Raw genomic sequence first — 23,480 nt, forward strand, 5'->3', positions numbered from 1 at the left:
CTGGGCCGCGCATTGATTTTGAAACCGGTATGCGCCGCTGTAGCTGCAGTCAATTGGGTATAGCCAAGGCCTATAGATGTATGGAGGATGAAAGGAGGTCATGGGGGAGAGCCAAACTTAAAGACTGACCCTCAATCATTGTTCTGTGTTAGAGGGTTTGTCAGCTGGGCAGGTTTGGTGTTCATGCTTTAAGACAGGAACAAAGAGGTGGCTGTATGGGGGAAGGGCAATGGGGGATGGTGAGGGTGATGCCTGCCTGCCTGGTTGGCTTTCATTCTAACATCAATGTGCATCAATGAGCAAATAGTCCCTGTGTGCAGAGAGGGACACATAATCCTTCTCTTTCTGTCAAATACAGAGATCAATATATGGAGAGCTGATGTCACTGCCTACATATGCCCAGAAATAGTAAATATTACTTTCATTTCCCTTCGCTGCTTGTCCTGTAAATATACATTCATTTTACTACTAGGATCAGACATTTTCTCATTCTCCAAGCAGCCTGAGAAATCCTCTTAAATATACCCTGTCAATTCTGTGGTGTGTGTGTGTGTGCATGCGCATGAGTGCATATGTAAGCCGTACACACAACCTCTATTTGGCAGACAGAAGGAGAAGAGAGTAGAAAATACGGCCGTTTTGATGGGCTGTCAGGAGGTAGTGGCTTAATACAGCTTAGATGTCATGAGAAAAGTCTACTGCGCTGCCAGGGGAGGAATTAAGGCAGCCGGAGTCGTCCTCGCTATAGAAGCCAGCCATCGTGGTCAAACTGAGGCGGCTACACAGCCCAGTTAGCCAGACTTGCAAACCACAGCACATTCAAATTATAGGGCCCTGGAAGAGCTGTTAAGCAGAAGAAGGGGAGAGGGAGCGAAGAAAAAAAAAAAGCATTTCGATAATTGCCAGGGCTCCCTTTCCATAAAACACTTTCTATCTGTCTTGCTCCACAGAAGTCTGAAATAGCCCTCTCCCTGGAAGCTGTCATGTTTCCGCCCTGGTTGGCCAGCTAGCTAGTTAGGGCTGGACTCCCCTGGAATCCTGATAAAGGAGACATGAGGCGGTCCGTCCAGCCGCCACTTCCACGAATACACACATCACTTCCTGGCAAAACACCCGATCTCCCAACCAGACCTCACGTGACCAAAAAATGGGTGGGTGGACTGGGGCTGACAACCCGCTTGCTGCTCTTGAGGCCACCGCAGCTATACAGCCGCCCCACATCGCACTGCGGCTATTTTTGGGTGTATGGGCATATCAGTTATCGTATCAGACACTTTTAAGAGCTAAGTGCATTGATTGATTTTTGATAGCCCCAGAGTTGGGGAGAGAGAGGAAATGAGGGAAAGCTTTTGTGTTCCTATTTTCTAATCTTACTCGGATCTGTAATCTCTCCGCAATCTATATCATTCCATTCCGCCTCATGAATTATAAAGAGGAATCAATTTCCCTGGATAAAAACACACTAAAGCAGCTTTATGCCTTTATTTTAACCTTTTACCCTGCTATCATTCTTACTCTGCCCTTTATTCTTTCTATCCCCGCTGTGGGACTGTGATTAATAGTACAGGAAACGTGAATGCAACAGTAGTGTACAATACAGTAAGCCATTTGTGAGAAACAACAAGCAAGCTCAGGCTTCTGACTCATTTCAGAGAGCGAGAGAGAGGTTACATACACACACACACACACACACACACACACACACACTGATACAAAGGGCAGGGAATATAATGTATTTAAATATATATATAATATATTTATCTTGGTGGTTTGCCAACATTGTTTGTGAACTTTCATGCCAATAAAGCACATTGAAATTGAAAATTGAAATTGAGAAGGGAGAGAGAGAGAGAGAGAGAGAAAGAAGCCTTCCTGGGTTGGCAGTTGAATTGTCATCTGACTCTGGTAAAAATGACAGTCACTCATGGCTACCCAGCGAAGGCGTACCACATGATGGGCAAGGCTTGCTTCCAGCCCACTACCACCCTGACATGCACACACACACACACACGCACAGAGAGACACAAACATACACACATACATTTACACACACCTACACACACTCAGTCATCTGCTGTCAGTGCTACGAGAAGCATGCTGAGTTCACACACACAACAAGCCAGGATTTCCACCATAAAATTATCAGCAGGGAACGAAGCCACACTGAGCCACACTCCCCTAACGACCAACAAGCCACATCCTCTTACAAAACTTCTCAGCAAAATGCATCACTCTCCTGACAAATTCATCAGGATGTGAGCATTGCTGCATCATTGACACACTTAGCTCTTTACATCAGCATCCAATTTCACCACCTTGTGCTGTTTTGACATCAGTCAGCAGCGCATCACTGATGCAGTTACGTACATCTCAAGGTTACCCAACGCTACAGAGGAAGTCGACCTGAGTCAGTCAGCCAGTCAGTCAGCTGCAGAGAGCGTTTCATACGTCACCGCTGTTGTCTGTGTGCATTCAGCCTTATCGCCCCTCGCTCTCTCTCTCTGCGGCCAGCAAGGAGAACTCATGCCTTTTTTCACTTTACTCTCACTATTGATCATATTGGTGAGTCATGCCACACTGACTCATATGTATACTGTATTTTATCAGCCTCACAGAGACACCGCGGTGCAAGTATAGGGTGTAGGGCCCGCTCTAGGCATGTCTGCACGCTATGCTTCCAGGAAGCCTATGCTAATATTGACTGAGAAGCCTGTCATCTGACAATCCAATTCTCTGTTTATGAGTGAGTACGGCTACACTCGATGTGCATGCAGCCACAGTACACTTCCTGGAAACTTGTGTGTGTGTGTGTGTGTGTGTGTGTGTGTGTGTGTGTGTTAGAGCATGAAATAGAGAGAGTGACAGAGATTAGAGATAAAGGCATAAACAGAAGTGTGGAGGTGAGTCTTATGTGCTGGTCCTCTTAGCAGCTCACAAACAAGCCTTTCTTGGGTGGCATTTGCCTAGGCTGCCTTCATTGGCACGCGCGCACACACACACACACACACACACACACACACACACACACACACTCACGCACACACAGATGTTACTAGGATACAGGAGGGTGTTGCTGCTTATTATATCCTGACAGCTCACACTGGATGTCCAGCTTGGCTGGGCTTGTTTAAGAGGCTGAGATTAGACAGGTAAAGAGGCTTGTGCAGCCTGCTCATCTCCCTCTCCCCCTCGCTCTCTCTCTCTTATCTGGGTGTTGCTCTATATAAACTCCATTTATCCAAAGCTACAACCTCCCATGCCTCCAATGCAAACACAGACACACAAGGCACAAAGCTCTCAGTTTACATTGCAGTCATAGTAGCATACTGACTCTGTTACATCCATAATCATGTAAAAGTCAACACAGAGAGGTGGCCTCTTACCTGAGTTTCTGTTAGACTCTCCAAGGCTTGCATCACTGACTGTTCAGGCCTTGATGCTTGAGACTGCAGTGCACAGAGGGAAAGGGGGTGTAAAACAATGGACTAAAAATGAGCAGACATTAATTAAGTGGAGAAATGAATCTGCAATTGCATAATAATAACACACCAATGATGTTATTATGAGCTGGACCCCAAATCCTATCCTGTATAACTAAATACAATTATACAGTCTAGTGAGCCTTACCATTAAGCCTGCTTCAACTGTTGGTACAAGCGTTAACTTGCTCCCATCTGAGATCCCGAGATCCTGGAGTTTGCCTGAACTTAGTCGCCTGCGGTTAAAGAGAACAACATAATTAGACCGTGCTGACAATATCTTCTCTCTTCAGACACACAAACACCCTTCAGCCAGGGGGGCAGACAGACTTCAAAACTAGTTTGAAAAAGAGCCGTGGGTGAAAAGCTCCTTGAAAGAGAAGTATTGATTGGGCTGTCATATTTCAATTTCGAGTATAGTGGAGCTTGACAACTGCTCGCAGTGGATATTTGGCACCACTGCCACTTGCCTAAGTGGAGGTAAGTATTTTCTTTTCAGTTTTGAGTTGACTTACGGAACTGGGGGACAGAAGCTCTATGTTGAAAACAAAGCCGCAATCTTTAGATAAGAAAATAATAAAAAGAACAAAAATATTATTGTCATTACATGTCTATTGTTCTTTGGTGAACTGCATATCCTTATGGCAGCAGCCTATGCAGTTCTACAGGCAGTTTAGCCATGCAGCCTATGGTATTTCCAGTGCTTTTGTCTTTATTGTTTGGTGCATAGCAAGAGTATCTATCCTACAATGAGGGAATGAATCTAATTTTTTCTTGTAGGTCAGTGATGATGCACTATAACCACTCACAGCCAAGTGTAGTGACTCCTTGCCTCCTATATTGGAGCATGTTTAGGACAGTCTACTGTACAGGCATGACCCAAATCTCACCCCATGCAGCTGAACAAAGGCACTCAGCACTGGAATTACTGTAGGTCTACTGTTTGAGGAGGAGGGGGATTAAAAAGGGGGTTTTCAGGTTTTAAAGGATGATGTGATTTGTTGGGTGATTACATGGAGGGAGGGGGATGAAAAACAATGCGGACTGTTTGCATGTAATAAAGCCCCCTGTTTTTTGTTTTTTGTTTTTGCATACCACCCCCCGCGCCATTGTTAGTCCATTTAACCTGAGCCCGATTCATTTGGGAACCGGCTAATACTATAGTTTCATAGTTTCAGTTAGTTTTAAATAATAAAAGGGCAAAGCGTTGTTTAACTACGCCCATTGTCCATGCAGCGCTCCCGTAATCTGAATAATATAGCAGCAGTTTCTAAGTGCTCAGGAGGCTGGCCCAGCCTTTAAAGGGTCTATAGCCTGCTACTTCACGCCTGCATCCACTGAAACCAACAAGGAGTTATTCTGTTTCTACTCGCTGTTACCCCAGAACTAAACCACTATGCAGGAAAACCCCGTTTTACGCATTTCAAAAACACAACCACTACTGAATACACCCATCTTTCTATTATTCAACAAATGTGTGACCCCAAAAGTCTGTCTGTCAGATAAACACTATGCCCATGCTGCAGCACAGTAAATAAAACATAGGCTACAGTGCGCACCTACCCTTGCCCGTGTGACTTTACTCATCAATGTTTAACGTGTTTGATTTGCACAGTATTAGCAATTCAATCGTGGTTCGGTATTTATAATGAACGAGGGATGAATCGATGCAAGTCTGCGGATCGTCTCGTCAATACTGCTCCAGTGACCGGTGCGTCGCCATATGCGTAATTCCAATACCGTGCGTCCTGGTGGTCAATAGCATGTTCCCTTGAATATATTGCTGACAAAAGCAGCCAAGGTCGTCCCTGAAACATCCGAGAGCTCAGCCTCCGATGAATGCAAATTATAGAACATATTAAAACTGTATTACATAGGCTTTCACATATTACACCATATAGGCTACAACATAACCCGGAAGGTAGCGGAGGCTAAACCCAGCGAAACTCAGTTTATGCACATTTTTCATTGCGGAATAGTTTACCCCTTTTACACTGACATAAATCTTTATGAGGTAGATGTAGCCTATAGTAAGTTGTATCAAACGAATTCAAGTTAAGGTCTTATAATGGGAGGCATACATTAATGTTGTTTTTTATTTTGTTTATATTGGTGATGGAGCTCACCAACTGGATGTTATAGTTTATTTCCCACTACATTTCAATAGTTACAATTTTCGGGTTTACTCACGTTTCTTTGTGAAGAAGGGCGAGTCTCTCTTTTGGTACTTTGAGTTTTTGAGACAGTCTTCTCTTTAGTCCCTCCACAGTCTCCTCCAGGGGCAGGGAGAGCTCGAAGCGTGTGCCGGTGGTGGAGTGGATGTACAGATTCATGGAGGGTTCAGTCGGGACGGCCTCGCAGGACGAAGCCCCGCGACTGGTGCAGCTCCGGGCGCTAGGATGCTGGTCCATCCGATAGCCTGTGGTCAGAGAAGGGGGAGACAAGACGAGCAGAGCGGGGGATGAAGAAGGTGAGGAGGATGAAGAAGCAGATCCGTTCTTTCTGCGACAGCCCTTGTGTTAGAGAGAGAGGGTCTGCTTGCAAATCAAAGGGAGCATTCAGGGAGCGCTCTCTCTCTCTCTCGGTGCTTCCTTTCTCCAGAATAAAACCCAGTCCGTCTTCTCTCCGGTCACTATCATGAGAATATTCCCCCAGCCAGGAAAGTCAACTACATAAGGCTCAGTTTTCTTGTGTTAAGTTTTTTTTTCCTTTGTTGCCTTTTCCAACGTGCAAGCCAATGTCTCAGATGCTACATAGATGGGTAAATGCCTGTCAGAAACGCAAGTATTTGTCAGGAAAAAATGCCATGGACGCTCATTTACGAACACGGTTACCTTTGAGACAGAAAATGAGAGGACAAATAAAAAAAGCTAGAAATTCCCCTTGGTGTTTTGGAAGCTTTTGCAAGCTTTAGAGGACAAAATACACGAACTGTAAGCTGCAAAGCCCCATACGGCTTAATACTGAGAGGCTCTCCGCCGCGCACTCATACCCACGGCAGCTCCAATGAAAAATCGACAATGAACATTGTCACAAAGTATCCCACTTCCACCATCGATAAAACACGCCCACAGCCCTGAAACAGCCCGGCCAATCACAGCAGAGCTCCGTTAGGACGCTGCCGATCTCAGCCAATAGAGAGAAGAGATCCACACCCACGTGGAGGGCAGGCAAGTTTGGGCCATTCATAATAAATTACAGCATAGAACAAAATATGTCCCAATACCACAGTAGCCCACAGCAGTGGTTCTCAAACTGGGGTCCGGGGCCCCCCACAGGTCCCTGAGAGGGTTTGAAGGGGTCCTCAGCAAAATGAGGAATAGTTTGATTTCACTCATTGTTTCACTCACTACACGTTATCACAATAAGAACATGTGTAAGAATGACTGTTTTCATCACAGCTTTCACGCTATCCAAGGGTGGTATCTCCCCCACCTACAGTAGCCTATATACAGTTATATAATTGTGTAGCTACCAAGTCACATCTTTCAACAGCGCTTCAAATGGGAGTCAGTGGTCCGATGTGGATCTGTTTGGGGGTCCTTGACATGAAAAAGTGTGGGAACCTCTGGCCTAGAGTCTTGTCTGAGCAGCAGGCCACTGATAGCATTGAAATGGAAGTTGTGTTGTTAACCAAAATAGCATTTAATCACACAACAATTACACAAATGCAAACAAATCCAAAATGATGTCTTGTGTTTTGGTTCACAGATGACTCGATTAGTGTTCTTCAGGATTCCTGTCTACATAGTCTACACTTAAGACTCTTGTGTTGTCATCACAGTATAGACCAGTGGTTCCCAAAGTGGGGTCACAGGACCTCCAGGGGTCCTTGAAAGGGTTCCAATGGGGGTTCCAATAATAATAGGTTTCACTGTCTCCATGCACTCTTACCTCCTCACATACAGTGTAGACAGTGACCCATTTCTGTACTAAATCACATCTAACAACAAATCAGATGGGGCTCCTTGGTAACACTCCTAACAAATGGGGTTCTGTAGTCCAGAGTGCATCTAGGCCTATTTGTGGGTCCTTAATATGAAAATATTTGGGAACAACTGGTAAAGAGCAGTGGGTTGCGCAATCCACCCCGGTAGATGTTAAGTTATTAGCCTCGGCTCTAATGGCAGTAAAGAGTGCTGACGCCATCCTCTTTCCCCTGACCTCCACAACATGCAGAAACATTAAAGTCATCACGAATGGAATGCAAATTACGCATTATGCGGGGTATTCTCTTCAGGAAGTAGGTTAACAAGCGAGAGAGAGAGAGAGAGAGAGAGAGAGAGAGAGAGAGAGAGAGTCCAGTGTAGGTAGATATAGAGTCAAATATGACATGTGATTTGCCTCCATGTAAGAAGCAGATAAGGTGACTGACGCTGCTCATTCACACCCTCCGGCTAAATTTCGTGTAAATTGAGACATTCGTGTTTCTCATGTACTGGTGACTAATAAACTTCATGTCAGACGAGAACAAGAATTACGCAAAACTGTCCAGAGAGAGCAACTCAGAGAGCGACGGAGAGACGGAGAGACAGGGACAGACTTACAGCGACACCATAAAAGCATCCATATAGGCTACTGAGTTCGCTCGTCCAAAACTGCACGACTCCTCTAAAACAAGTGTCCGCTCCAGAATGAAAAAGAAGATACTCTATCGCCTCCCAGTGGCCAACGATCAAACCCCCACCAGCAAAACTTGCAGGTGACTTTTAACTCCTGTTTTAATGTCGTTGCAATATTCACATACGTGACTCGATAGCAACCGGAGCTGAAAATCAAAGATCTGGTGACAATCAGTTTATTGTTTGGGCGAATTCATCATCTGGCCAGAGAATCAATTCAGTTGTCTCTACATTACATCTACCCATTCACATTTCTTATTATACAATAAGCATGACTGGCCGTGTGATGACAAGAGACTGTAGTTTACTGTATGATTTAGTAAGGCTGCTTTGTGCCCCTGTGCCAGGCTAAAGCATACTGAATATCTAAAGAACCAATCTCAGCAATTGCTGCCTAATATTACATACTACTAATCACAACAACACAGAGGCCTCTCCTGTCATCGATTCCAGTAAGTTAATGATTTCCACAGAATTTACATCAAATCACTTCACAACATGCTCATATTGGTCTGAGATTGACTGAGCAACTCATGTCAAACCTTTCATAAATTAACAGTCTACAATCAAAGTCACAAACAATGAATAGCAGTTAAAATATTATTTAAATAACGTCACATTATTTGGAGTTAATGTCAAGGTGCGCTTACCAATTATCGTGGCGAAAACTTTAAAGCTTCGCGTAAAAGTCTTTGGAGTTTCAATCGGTTCCCCCAGCTTTGGCATGTAAAGAATACCCAGATTGCGATGAAACACTTTATTAAATCCAAACACTTGAGTATCCACAAGATCAGTCTTTTCAGTAAATTCTCTGGCAGGCCTGCGCGTCTCCAGCGCGCAACGTTACGCACCAGACCGAGGGACTCCTGGCCAATAAGAAGCTCCAGTTATGTCCTGGGATGCCTCCGTGTGTCGTCTCCACACCGGTGTCTATCTTGGTAAGAGCGTAGTTTGAGAGGTGAGACACCTCTTAACCGAGTGTTCTCGGATATGGGTGGAGAGTAGCGTTCTTGTTATGTCAGCATGTGATTTAAGGTGGCCTTGCTTCGCTGTAACCGCCTCTATCAAATGTACTCTCCACGATGGGAAAGAATGTGCTTACGCAAAGCTGCAAGAGATAAAGATATACAACTGTGTCAATGACGAGGTTATCTGAGCCAGAGAAAGGGCTTTTTAATGGAGTGGATAGTTGAATAGAAGTGAAACATCACAGCTCGATGTTTTACGACCTTAACAAACAGTCAATGAAATGAATGCTTTAGTAATATCAGGGGTGTTGCCATTCTTTGACGACAGAAAGAAAAAAAAATGTTACTGGGCAACAGATCAGGGAAACAGGCTGCATGGCGACGAGGGCACAGGAATAAACAAACTTCACTGGCATGGATTCAGCTCTGCATGCGAGGAAAGTCACTTCTGATAACAGCACAGGCAATATCATGGACATTTGTCAAATATAAGTAATAAGGCCATTATTGCTATTTTTGCTACATTGCTGTTTCAATAGCAACGTCAATCTTGGGTATGTTCACACTCTACTTTTATATTTTTTTTACTACTTGACAAATCCTTATTCTCCACCTTATTCTCCACTTATTCACAATGAATACTCCACATATTCATCAAATAATGTAGACAGCTGCAGTAGGCTGCTTGTATTAAGCCTGTACACAGTGATTGTGCTCAGATATGTGATGATAATAATCACACTGAGGTTCACGACAAGGCCATGAGAGATATTGTGCAACGTGTCAAAGAAAAAATGAACTGATTTCCCCCACAAATATGCGAATATCTCAGCCAAGAACTGTCCTTCCTGCCTCAGGATCAGGACAGACAGTCTGGCTGATTCGAGACACACTCCTCCCTACTGAACAGGGGACACTGTGCCACACCAGCACATTATCACACTGTCTGGGAACTGAATCATCCTTGTGTGTGTGTGTGTGTGTGTGTGTGTGTGTGTGTGTATAAGCGCACACGCACGCTCACGTACATGCATGTGTATGTGCAGTCAATCAGCGCCTATCTTGTACCAGATTATATCTTCAATGGGATCAGTGTTTTACTGAAGTCTTTGTCTTTCTGTCTTTGTGTGTATGTGTGTGTGTGTGTGTGTGAGAGAGAGAGAGCGAGAGATAGAGAGAGAAAGAGAAAGACAGAGACAGAGGGAGAGAGAGACTGAGGGAGAGAGCAGAGTGTGTTAAAAAAACATTGGTGTTATCTCCCACAGACTCACTGAGCAGACAAAGGTGCCTGTCTTTGCCTATAGCCCCAACAGCTCTCTCTCTCTCTCTCTCTCTCTCTCTCTCTCTCCCTCTCTCCCTCTCTCTGTCTCTGAGAGATGCTGACTCAGTGGAACAAAGTGAAAGGAGTTTGGTTAAACTCCCTCCTCTAGTTGAAACACAACCCTTTGTTCGAGTCAAGAGTGTGCTTTTGAATTAGCTCGCTTGGTAGCTTGTTTTGACGCTTGTCATGCTGGCAGGAGCAAAATACAGGATCTGTGTGTGCATGAGACTGGGAAGAGACTTAAGCAGAGAGGAAGCTAATATGCGCTGATGTTTGTCACTCTGCCCGGTTGAGAGTCAAGTTCTTCTTTCAACCAGCAGGCTCTGCTTGCCAGCATGCCTGCCTGTCAACACAGCTGAGGTCATGCAGAACACTCTGACCTTGTTTGCCCGAATTAGACCGTGTCGTTGAACTGACAAGCTGAGATGTTTTTTTGACAAAGGTATAATTCTCACTATACATATCTTGATTATACATCGTTTCGTAAGTTCAGTCTAACTAGAAGGTGTCGGGGGTCTGGTTCTTTGGGACTTGTCACTCAGGTGTAATTCCTGGGTAGAGACTTCCTTTCAGTATATAATTTGTTTTGTTTCAAGCTTTCCTTCAAAGTTTTCAGGCTCTTGATCCGCAGTGGCTAACATGTCATCTCATACTATCTATTAATATGACAAATCACAATGTGATTAAGTAAATGAATCAGGTTAATATACAAATTTATCATCATGTAGCCCAAGACCCAAAATGTTTTTCGCTATATGCCCGTATGGCGCAGTAGGATGCACATGAATAAGCCTGTGATGGAGGATGCTAGAGCAACCCCCATATGCAGAAGTCTACATGATAATGCATCACACATACTTCTGGGAAGAGCTTATTGACAAGGGAGGAAGGGAGTGTAGGCGGGTCGTAAACATTTCACATTGGATATCAGATCTGGTGGGACAGAGCAGCCTGCGTGTGAATGTGTGTGTCCGCGCACGGGCGCGCGGGAGCTCTCGTGTGTGAGACTGAGTGTGTGGGACATGTGTGGGCGTGTGTGTGTGTGTGGGTGAGCAGCATTCCTATCCATCAAAGTCAGCAGCGGGCCGCCCTCTGCCTCGGGAGAAAAATGAGCCATGCCCGATGCACTCAGCCGGCTGCTGTTGTTCTCCTGCCACCATTTCCTCCTGATTCACGCTGAGTGGCTGTGAGTGGGACAGACACACCTCGCCCAGCCACACACCGACCGACCGTGTTTGCAGCGTTACCACAGGAAGCTGACACATAGAGATGCACGCATACCTGACATGCTGACACAAAACATGGATTAATACTTATGTACTGTACTCACCCAAATACCTAGCTATCTACTGTACACAGGAGGAGTGACTCTCTCTTTAAGGCAGAGCCACAGGACGAGGGTGGCACACAAGTATTTGGATACATGCACTCTCACACACGTACACAGACCCACACACACACACGGGGACACACACAGGGACACAGAGATATTAAGTGTTTGAGAGTGAAAAGTGTGTGAAACCAACCAGCAGTTCAAAGGTGGATCAACTTTCCACCTATTTGACTGAAGGCAGAATGTCTTTTCAGGTTGTAAATCTCATGTCTGGTTGTCAGCTACTTTGTTTGCTTAAGAGCTGTGAAATTAATTTGGGGCGAGATCATCAAAACCTGACACTTGATGTATGATCGGGTTCTTCAAATAAAGTGTTTGGATGGCCCGGGGAGTGGGAGTAATTTACTTCTCCAATCTGCATTTGTCTGTATTCCAGTCTCAACCTGTAAGAATGATGTAAACATCAAACAAAGATGTAGTGTCTCTTTTGTTCTTGGGGTGTTGGTTGTGATTTGGACCCCGCACCCTCCAACCCTTCCTGTTAATTCCGGTCTTGATTTTCACTCGATTAGATCCAGTCTTTGTGTGTCTTTGACTCAAGTTAGACGTTATTGATCGCAGCCCAGATGTCTGCTAAGTGGTCGCATTAAAGTCCCCATGAAATGAACTCCCATTAGCTTTACTTCCTGGAAATCTGTGTATCTTTAATGATGACCTCATGCTGCATCAGTGGGAATAAATAAAAACTCCAACCAATAAAACCATCAGATTTTTTGAACAATCCCGCCCCTCCCATCAAATAAAACTGCCTTTCTCTCCCTGACTGATATCCCATTGGTTTTACACTTTTGAATGATCCCTCACAGTCCAACCTGATGCTATTTCATGGGGTCTTTAAGTTTTTGAATTATGAGTACAGAGGTTGGAGTGGTCTGTATGGGCAGATTGGGTGGGTGGGGTTGAGTCATCTCTAGACTGAAAGAAACTGGGTTCAGAGAAATAGGGGCCAGGTTGCAGGTGGTGTGGGATAAGCAGATGCTAGGTTAGAGGTGGTGGCCGATATGCGGGGGTGGGGTTACATGCTTAGGAGGAGATGAATGACAAAATAACTAGGTGACACCACAGTGAGCTTTCTGAACTGATGCCACACCTAAGAGGGGAAACTGGGTCAGTGGTAATGGTACATGTAGAGCGGGGTTAGTTTTAGATTTTTGGATAGGGTTGGAGGGTGAAAACGTGCCAGCAGAGAGCAGAAGGTGAGTAGTGTGGTGGGAGTGGGTGGAAGAATGGTGTAAGGGGCTTAAATGGAGAGGAATGAAAGGCCGGCGGTCTGGACAAGGCCTCTGATCCCACACCTGCAGATGGAGCCCTGTTTGAAGTGCTGCCTGCTCGCCCTCCCAGCCTCCCGGCTCACAGCACAGATGATTGATGACACATCTCTAGCTCTACAGCTTTACACACTAAAGCAGACAGCGTGCCAGAGAGAGAGAGAGAGAGAGAGAGAGCGAGAGAGCGAGTGTCAGGGCCCCAGCCTGAGAAAGAGAGAGAAAATGTGCAAAACGTGCAACGAAAAGGGGACAAGAAAAGAAAGTGTCACTTCAAACCATGACTTAGTCACAGTCACAGCTTACAGTAACTTCGGAACATCCGAGCCAGGGACATTTCAACCAGACCCCATTTCCAGTATTATGAGTCACGACATTCCCTTGACTTTTGTCCTGCTGGACAAAACTTTTTATTGAAACTTTCAACACATAGCATATCTTTGGGACACGGATGCTTCACCTTACAATGCAAAAAAACGTCTTCTGAAGTTTATTTTATTTAAGAAAGGGACAGTGCACATAAGAACTTAGATGCACTATGTAAATGTGCCAGATTTAGCCGTACAGGCTAATTTTCATCTGTAGTCACTGGGCAGGTTGATGGTTTAAGGAACATAAAAGAACATACAAAACACATAAGCACAGACAAATGAATAAAAACTATGCAAGCATTAACAAGTAGCATTACAAGCAGCCATAAGCACATGAGAACACATAGAGACAAGGAGCCCGGCACCCAGCAACCCAACATTCAAAGCATAGGGAAGATCATACAGCATGGAAACCCATAAAGCATCTTAAAAAGTCATTTAGTCTCATATTCAGTCTTCAAATCTTATCTGAAGTCTTCAAATTTTATCTCATCTTATCTAATTTTTCTTAATGCAAGAAAAACATTCTGCCATTGAAGTGAAAATAACTGCACTTGTTTCCAATGCAGTTTCACTTGTTTCAGGAGTTTTCTAGAAATGAGTGTCAATGTCGTGAGTCAGCATAAGGCAAAATCACTGCACTACTATCAACAAAATGAAACTTGATTCTACAAAATTCTTGAAACAAGTTGGATTTGTCTTGGAAACAAGTGAAATTACCTAACCTCACTGGCAGATTTTTTCACTTGTTTTAAGAAAAGACAGAAGAACAGACCAAATGGCTTATTAAGATGGAGATTTTTTTTTTGCAGTGTACAGATTTTATACGTAAAGTTGACATTACATGAGTCACATGAATCACAGCAGCAGCTTGGATACAAACTGTAACACTATATGCTTTTTTTATTATTGTTGAGTGAGTGATGACTTGCCCTCCCAAACTGAATAACCTCTGTAGATTGAACAGCACCCAGAGGCACCGTGGATACAGTCCAAGCATTTCACAACCAACCAGATCGCTGTATTTATTCTCTAGAGATGGAATGTTCATTATATGGCTGGGTGTGTGTGTGTGTGTGTGTGTGTGTGTGTGTGTGTGTGTGTGTGTGTGTGTGTGGTGATGAGTAGCTTTGCTTTTGTCGCCACACTTTAGAATACATCATCCCAGTCTTGGTCAACACATTCCCAAGTGGCAGGTAAAGCTGGTGAAACGTTCCTTGTTGATTACACAGTTAGTACATGAGGAGCATTTCACCAGCCTGTGAGTCCACCAATTTCTTCACCTATAGACAGTGACTACATTAAGTTATATGGGTGTAGGCTTTTTCTTCCCTGTAGCAAAATTACACACAGTGACTATAGACCTTATTCACTGAAGTGATGCATTGGTTCTGATTAAAAACTTTGGCTTGTAGTGGCGTAATGTGTTATCAGTACATTCATGTGATTTGAGCCTCCAGCTGGATCTTGTGAGGAGAAGATGTACCACTACAGCGTAGCCTATCACGTTTGTAACAGGATACTTAACAGTGGGCACCATATTCTGTCTTCGTGCGGCGAGCCATTTGTCTTGTTCACAGTCTGTCTTGTGTCGTGACGACTCATAGGACACTAGTGATACTGTACTGTACTCCCAAATCCCAGATTCTGCCTGTCAACCACTTACTGCACAGTCTAATCCAAATGGTGTAAACTTGACACCCCCACAAAGTGGACTTGATTATTGCTGCCTTTTACGGCGGCCGAGCCGGTCTGCTCACACCGAAAGGCCCGCAATAGGACTCACCCTGGAACTGGGCTGAATGTGCTAAATAAGCTAATAAAATCCACCCACAGGACACAAGCCGGGCACGATAAGAACCTTTATAGCTGTGAAACTTGGCAGAGCTGGGAGGGTGTTAGCTCTATTTATTTGTTTATTTGTTTGTTTGACAGCCTAAGGCATAGTACCAGAGGGGTTGGTGGTCCGGTAAAAGGTTAGATGTCACACTATGGACTGTATAAACTAGAACAGGTCAAAGAGAGACAGAATGGAGAGAGAGAGAGAGAGAGAGAGAGAGATTGAAGAAAATAGGAGAAAAAGAGAAAGGGAGAGAGGGAGACTCAGGGCAGGAAAGTGTGGGTGGGTGGGTAGGTGGTTTTGGCTCTGCAGAATGGACTTCTCGTGTGTTACTCACTTCTGGTAAAACAAAGCTATGCCTTTTGAAATGGCTTTGCCCATTCACTGAATACTATCAGTTGTAAAAATTTGCTCTTGGAGGTCAGTGAGCGTAGAAGGGACACCGTATCAGTTTAAGAGAAGCAGGTTATTGTGTGTGCACCAGTAGTGCTGGCACTTTTGCACAGAAAGAAAACAGATAGAAGATAATAGCGGTGAATGTGTGTGTGTACAGTACACAGTGATGAATACCAGATGCTGGCATTTCCTTTGTTGGTGCAAGCAAGTTCAGAACTTGCCAAATCACCCTGCTCTCCTCCCACATGGTTGAATACTTCCACACACACACCCACGCACGCTCCAGAATCCTGCCCACTAATCCTCCTCCATCCTGGGCTTAATGGTAGCCGGAGCTCCAGGCTAATTCAATCTTGGCTGGTACTCCTCTGTTTTATATCTCTCTTGTTGTCTCCCTTCTCTCCACTCTTGGTCCTTGCACTTGCACTCTTGCTTAATTTGTTTTTTTCTCTATCTCTCCTTCTCCCATTACCCCCCACCCCACCCCACCCCCACCCCTCCCCCAGGAGCAGAAAGCACTCTGTCTTGACCCCCTCCCCCTTCTCTTTTCTCTTCTTTCCGTTCTCACTCATCCTGCAATTTTCTTTGCGTCAAAATATCTGCTCTTGACTTCTCCGCGTGCAGTAATCTAATCATTGATACCGCAGGTCATTATGGGCCAGGTCGTGCAGGGAGTTGATCTCATGTGTGACGTCAGCCCAGAGGACTGCGCAGCGGCCTTCTCCCTATCACATGCTTAAAATAGCCCTCCGTCCTCACTGACGACGTCATTCATCCCCATCTCCCTAGCTCTGCCGCCCCCTTCCCGCTCTCTCTCTCTCCCTCGCTATCTCACTCGCTCTCCTTCCCTCTCTTTCCCTCCCCCTCTCTCTCTTTTTCCACCCCCTCCTCCTCTAACTTTCCAGGCTTTGCTAGCCCCCCCCTCCTCCTCTGTTTCTTTCTCTCTCTCTCACTCTCTCCCTCTTTCTGTTTGTGTTTCCTGATAACAGCAGTAAATCCATAGAAGAGAGTTCATTGTCCATTAGCCGACTGGTCTCAGCTGAAATTCACTGGATATTCCCTAACAGTTTCAGTCAGGAAACGTCCATCCAGGGTTTCTACTGAACAATCACAATAATAATATGCAAATGAAGCTGGCCTTCCCCAGCACCTCCACTTCCCCTGCAGTTGAAAAATTCAGGCGTTCACAAGCATCATTGCTAAAAATCAATGAGATGCCACCGTCATTTCGGAGAAGAGACTGAAACCAGAATACCATCAATGATATCTAGTTAAATATTTACTGCGTATGGGTGGAATAACATGAACCAAAAGTGAGTCACAGAGGGAAGGCTGCGTTGACCCTCTGTATCTATATAACTAATGATCAAAGGCGAGGCTTGAATTCAAAGTCTATCCAGGAGCAAGACAGCGTTTGATCTGCCTTGACAGCTCAGCCACCCACGGCCGGGTAGCCGAGCGCTCTTCAACATGCATGTGGAATTAACTCCTGCAGTCCAAAACGTGGACAAAACAGAAACTGCTAGTTAGTTTATTCACCTGGGCCTTATCTTCAGCTGTAAACAAGACAGGTGGCAAAACCAGGAAGTGCTCTCCAGAACTGTGATGACTATTACTGTTGAGAATTTTGTTCAAAAATCTAAATTCATGTATCAATAAAAATGACAAATACAAATCATGTTTGTATCTCTAATGACTCATGGCTCATGATCAGATATGTTTTTTTGCTGCTATTGTTTTCTTGTTTCCTTATGAATGCAAGCCAATAAGCGCACCACACATTACTCCCACATATTTAAAGCACACAAACTGTTTCTGTTGACGTAACTATATTTAACAGCTATATAATGGAATAATATAAAAAGTATCAAAATATTACGCCTAATTACAGAAACACTATTACTAATGGTGTCTCGGAGAAGGATTGCCTAAAGGAAATAAAAGATACATGAGCATTTAATTAATTGCCTTTATTCACACTCCCTTCTCTATTGGTTGACTGACTGTTCACTGCAATGTTATAACTTTGCCTCAAAAATAGCACTTCAAGAACCTGAATAATCAAAGCAGCAGGCAGAGCTCATCAGCTATCTCTTTTTATTTGTTTGTTTTATGTATCTTATCCTGTATTTCTTATCAAATGTCTTATATACCTTGCGTAAAGCACTTTGAATGGCCTTTGTATACGAAATGTGCTGCATAAATAAACTTGCCTTGCCCTGCCTTGCCTAATACTTGTCTGGCTCCAGTTGTTTCTCTATTTCCCCATCCTGTCTCTCACTGTCATTTCGGTCTAAATGTTCATCAACATGCCTGAACCCCTGAAGTATAAACCAGGTGATAACTAACTTTGCCTTGCTCACCCAAGCTTGGCCTTGGCTATGTTTAGTCATGTCTATTATTTCTGTTCAATGTTACTTGATACAGCCAGGCGGCCAACTATGATTTCACAGTTAATTAGTCAGTTGTGTCTATTTATACTATACCAGCTGATCTATCTGGTGTTTACTGCTTGTTAAGGATGTGTTCATCAAGCGTTGCTAATATTTACCGCACAAACCCAAAATTGTGGATTTAAGTCTTTTGAAAAATGTATAAGATCAATAGGAGTACTAGATTATTGTATTGGATGTTATGATTCAGAAACTGTTTAAATTAATTAATTTTAGATGACAAAAGTACTGGAGGAAGTGTGTTACTGGTATATATATATATACAGTGTCGTCATAAACAGAAAAAAATGTTTGGTTAGGCGATATAATCGGGTTTAGAATTGTATGTATTATTTTTGACCCAAGCCCTCTACTGATCTTTGCGAATCTGCAGTTTTTGTCATGTATTACAGTTCATGTATCCAAAGATTTTCACATATTTCTGAGGTTTGATTTTCTCATTAAAGTTGGAAAAGTATTCAAGTCTGTCTCAGCACAAATGTGAAGGTGGTCAGTATGGTTATCTCTTGGGCCTTAGGGTATTTTTGTTGTTGTTCTGTTTTTTGACAAATAAGATAATTCACCAGTTGTTGGCTCTTAGGCACTGAGAGAACACATTAAGAGGCTTTCTTCACACCAGCCACAGGCGATGCACCTCCAACTGACAAATCTGACAAACTGACAAATCCCTGACAAACCACTTTCATTGTGCTTCACCATGATGTGATCAGTGTGTCAGCAATAATCCAAATAATTGTGATTGTGTGTTCTATATTGTTGGCAGACAGTGGACTAATTTAGACCAACTCAGTATTTAGTTGGTTAGTTATCATGCAGCTCCGCCACAATATGTTATGGTTTCAGCCATGTTTGTTATTTAGATTTCTGGGTATTTATGACAATTCTGTATCAGTTTCACTCAATCAGTAGTTAATTTCTCAAAATAATTTAGTTTAGTGAGATGTGTGTGTGTGTGTGTGTAGGGGGGGCTTTGTCAAAGTAAGTGTCACATTTTAAGATGGTGGATATCTCATTTTGCAAACATATTTTAAAAATGTGAAAAATTTCACATTTTTAAAATATGTTTGCTCATGTCTGACATAAGTTATTTTAGATGGCACTTGGTCAAGGGACAAAGTATTAAGTTCAAGCTTGCTGAATCCGCTTAATAAGCTTGCTTAATAAGCTACATGAGCTGATTAAACTTGATGACCATGAACAGTTTCTGTATGTAGAGGTGCCGCTATACTGGAATCCATCTATCTGACCTTTTCAGAGCCTTTCGAAAAGTGCTTTGGGCTTCTATTTGAAGTCATGGAACAAACCCCACCTCCCGAGCCTCCACGTGTGGCGTCAGTCAGCGGCTGCATTCAGAGGATGACTGGACACGGCTGAACTCACACAAAACACACGCACACACAGATACAGTAGACTGACACATGCAGTTGAGCGTTACGACAGGTAGCAGAGCAGAGTCATCTGCAGTTGACATGGGCTTGACGTTACGACACGACAGTCAGAAGCAGTTGCAGAGGGGCTGGAAGTGAAATGGAACAAAGTCGAGCTTTGGGACCTCTGCTGTGTAAATGAGCCTGTGACTCAAACTACTGTAATGCTAACAGTGGATGTTTGATTTGTTGTCACCGTCATCGTCATCCCGACCCGGTTACTGTGAGGCAGGAAGGTGGGCTGAGAGAGAGGGAGAGATACAGGGATTAGGAGGGAGACAGTGGAGAATGGGGCAGCAGAAGGAGGGGGGTGGGGGGGGCATTTATGAGGGTATGATAGACAGAGGAATCCAGGCTGGGGGTCAGAGGGAATCCTCATGGGCATTCCCTCATTACACAGACATACGTAGACAAGACATGGCGTCTGTATTCTGAAGGACAACAGAAAGTATGCAGTGTATTGTCTATGGTGTTCATTATTTGTCCAAAATGAGATATCCACCTTTGGAAATAAAACATTCAAATCTGGCCCAGGACCTTTGTCACATGTCATCCCCCTCTCTCTTTCCCTATGTTTCCTGTCTTTCCACTTTTACCTATGAAATAAAGGCAAAAATGCCCAAAAAATAATACATTTAGTTTATATTTATAAGGTAATAGATTTAGTTTATATTTATAAGGTAATAGATTTTGTTTATATTCATGAGGTAGAATAGATTTAAGTCCTTGGTTGACAAAACAATAACACAAACTGGATCCTCTATATTTTGCAGGTACTAAATGATGAACTTCATTGATTTCTTTCCAAAACAGACACAAAACATTTTGGAATAGAATTCTTAATTTGTGTTCTTCCATATAAACACAAAGGAGTCCTGCAGACTTACTCATACTGTTTATATACATGGATCTATTCCACAAACAGTCCATTACTCTTTGCCCATTATTAGCTTTTTTATTGGCCTCTACCCCACCCAAGGGTGTTGTTGAGGGTCATAACCATGAAGCCCCGGCACTGGAATCCAGGCCCTGTCAGAGCTGGTCCAAGCGTGTTAAGGGAGTTATGCCTGCCTGCCTTGGGTGTCCTAGGTGGAATCTAGCTAGATGGCATATTTTCCTAGTGCTTCAGCGGAGAGGCATGTGACTAGGAAACCACGATGAGTACTCCGTCACCCTGGGGAGAGGAGGGAGCGACAACCAGTGCTAAGGGACCGGCTGGAAAGGTGAAGGTTAAAGGAGAATACCGGTGTCATTTGGAGTTAGAGCCCCTTTGCATCTGTTAACGTCTACTTTACATTTTCCCCAATCATATAGCAATGCATTCATGAAACTAGATTTACACCCTAAATAAAAACACATAGATGTGACAATAAAGTTTGTTTGTTTTTGAGGGATTATTTCCTGATTGACAGTAAGCAAAGCATTATGTAATGCACGCACTGACATGAAAACACTTTGACAAAACCAAATTAAGGCTTCATGTTTACTGTGATGGAGTATTAAAAAAACACATTCTTATTTAACTTTAACTTGTTCACTGTGTCCTATTCAACATCACATGCATGTTATGCAACAGAACAACCTCCTTTACACAAATGCTTTTTACCACTGGAAAAATATCATCACTGTGAATCCCAGAAGGAAGTAAACTCACTTTTGGCTTATGGGACATACATCTTATAATTTCATCTGTTTTCTGGAAATGTTACATCATCTTTGTGATTCAAGAAATTCTGAGGCAGTTGGAAAGTTTCAAAACAGCACAGGTGGCAGAACAGATACGATGACACGAATGTTTCAACACAGCACAAGAGGAAGGAAAGAGAGCCTTGAGGTGTTCCTCTAGTATCACTTATGCTCTGCCTCAATTCCTCTTTTGGCATATTGTGGGTGTGTGTGTGTGTGTGTGTGTGTGTGTGTATATATACATAGACTTACAACAGGATTCTCATCTGGACTAACCATGCTATTAAAAGGGCAACAAATAACAGACTGCATCAACATGATGTATGTGTGTCTACGTTTATGTTAATGTGTATGCTCATGTCTGTCCCCAACATGACGTGTGTGTCTATATGTGTGTGTGTGTGTGTGTGTGTGTGTGTGTGTGTGTGTGTATGCTCGTATGCTCTCACGTGCGTAAGCAGTTCCAGCTGATGTTGTGGAAACAGAGGGCAGAGCAGCTTATTCTGGATAAAGAGGGTCTAGAGGAAAACTTGTGTGAAGGAGTGTGCCGAGTCCCAGCAGGCAAGAAAACACACCCTCCGTCTGATGTTCGGATCACATGGGACTGACTGATCTGAACAGAGGAGGAGAAGAGGAAAGAGTGTGAGATCTCTAGGACAGGAAAGTTCCGATCATCCAGCAGATGACTAACCCACAAAAGGACAGTGGAGCAATCGGGCGTCATCTGCCAAAGGCATCAGTGTTTGGCGACTTGTTTGGGAAGAGTCAAGTGAGAGTCTGTGCCAGGATTAGCGGCATTCTGCTGGTACTGCTGTTAGCTTTGGTTCCGCTCCCCCCCCCTCCATAGGGGCTGTGGAGGGTATCATGACTTCATGGAGCGAGGATAACATGAACTGGTACTTAGGTGCTAAGTGTACCTGCTGTTTGCGATGGTGATAAATCACAGTGTGACGAAAAGGCCACACAGGATCATATAGACCCAAATATGAGACTGTTTGCTCATGTTTACCATAGCAAAGCAACCATGCATATCCCCAATTTAGCAACAGTCGGACGGTGATGAGGCAGCTCAGCGGACTTTCCTCGTGCTATTTTCTGTGTTGCTGGTAATTTAGTTAGCGACCTCTTGATGGGAAAAGTATGAGAAATATAAAGCCAGCTAGAAGTGAGCCTCTTCATCAGTCTCATGACTAAACATAGACACATGCGTACTGTCAGTGGGGGCATGAAAGGGCAAGCTGCTTGCCTCTCATCACACTTCCATGAACAGCACGTCTATGTGTGTGTGTGTGTGTGTGTGTGTGGCCTGACCTTGCCTTACCTCACCATGACGCTCCTCCTGAGATCTCCTTTTTCCAGCTGCACCATCCTTGTCCCAAGAAGTCACTGACACACACAAACACACACAAGCACACACACCTACACACACACAGTTCACAAAGGTTCAGTCCCACCCTACTGATGCACTCCTCTCACCCCTCTAGTATGTGACACCTCTCGCTGGAATGCCAAACAGCCACAAAACCCATTGTCAACAGCTCGAGGGAAAGACGGGGATATTTTACACATCTGTCCCAGCCAAGCTCAGCCTAATGTCACGCTTACATTCTTTCACACAAACATTGCACACACACACCCACACCCACATACCCTTCACCCACTTACTTTACGCAATCTCGCTTAAACGGAAGATGACTGTTATTCTACTGGCATTGCATTCTGCTTACAGCAATTCTCTTTTTTCCTTTAAACATGTTTAATTGATTGAAAAAAAATGTATTTCTGGTAAATACGTGCACGATACTATTCAGACCTGTAAAAGGAGCTTTGAAGTTAAGTGTGGATGTTTTTGTGTTGTCATGTGTAAGTGAATGAAGCTCATCAAAGGACTGCAAAACAGCAAACAATCCTCCTGGAGGACAGAATCAGGATATGGAATAATTCCAAGTTAAATTCATGCAAACCTGCAGTATGTTCTCGACGCTTATGTAAATGTGTCCCACCTGGGCTCCTTCTAGGAAGTGGTAGAGCAGCTTTGAACAGGACAGAACAAAGAGACCTGTGTCTCTTTACTGTAAGGCTGGGCTGGCCCGGGTTCACAAGACTTATCACAAACAACAACAGATTCATCTTATATTGCCGCATAAACTTATCCATCACTTTTGGCACACGTAAACTGTCAGAATTTATTTATTTTTTCCTGGTGATTTTGGTGTAGGGATAGTGGAGGAGGTGGATATAACACACCATATATATATA

General features: G+C 43.8%; 1 protein-coding gene across 2 annotated transcripts in view; it reads right to left on the reverse strand.

Moving 5' to 3' along the window:
* midn (midnolin) overlaps positions 1–9,033 on the reverse strand; it is a 30,746-nt gene extending 21,713 nt beyond the window's left edge. The window contains exons 1-4 of one of the 2 annotated variants that reach the window (XM_071521516.1): positions 8,752–9,033; positions 5,670–5,898; positions 3,628–3,715; positions 3,384–3,446 (exon numbers count right to left, since the gene is read on the reverse strand). In XM_071521516.1, coding sequence (XP_071377617.1) covers positions 3,384–3,446; positions 3,628–3,715; positions 5,670–5,898; positions 8,752–8,827 — 456 coding nt within the window. In that variant the 5' untranslated portion in view covers positions 8,828–9,033. The remainder of the gene's footprint in view (positions 1–3,383; positions 3,447–3,627; positions 3,716–5,669; positions 5,899–8,751) is intronic. The other variant, XM_071521517.1, reaches the window with a different exon arrangement.
* Positions 9,034–23,480: the final 14,447 nt, after the last annotated feature.

This window comes from Centroberyx affinis, unplaced genomic scaffold (genome assembly GCF_046629955.1).
Source record: "Centroberyx affinis isolate AG114_WGS23_722 - 3 ecotype Tasmania unplaced genomic scaffold, CSIRO-AGI_Caff_v1 ptg000893l_1, whole genome shotgun sequence".
NCBI classification, from domain to species: Eukaryota; Metazoa; Chordata; class Actinopteri; order Beryciformes; family Berycidae; genus Centroberyx; species Centroberyx affinis.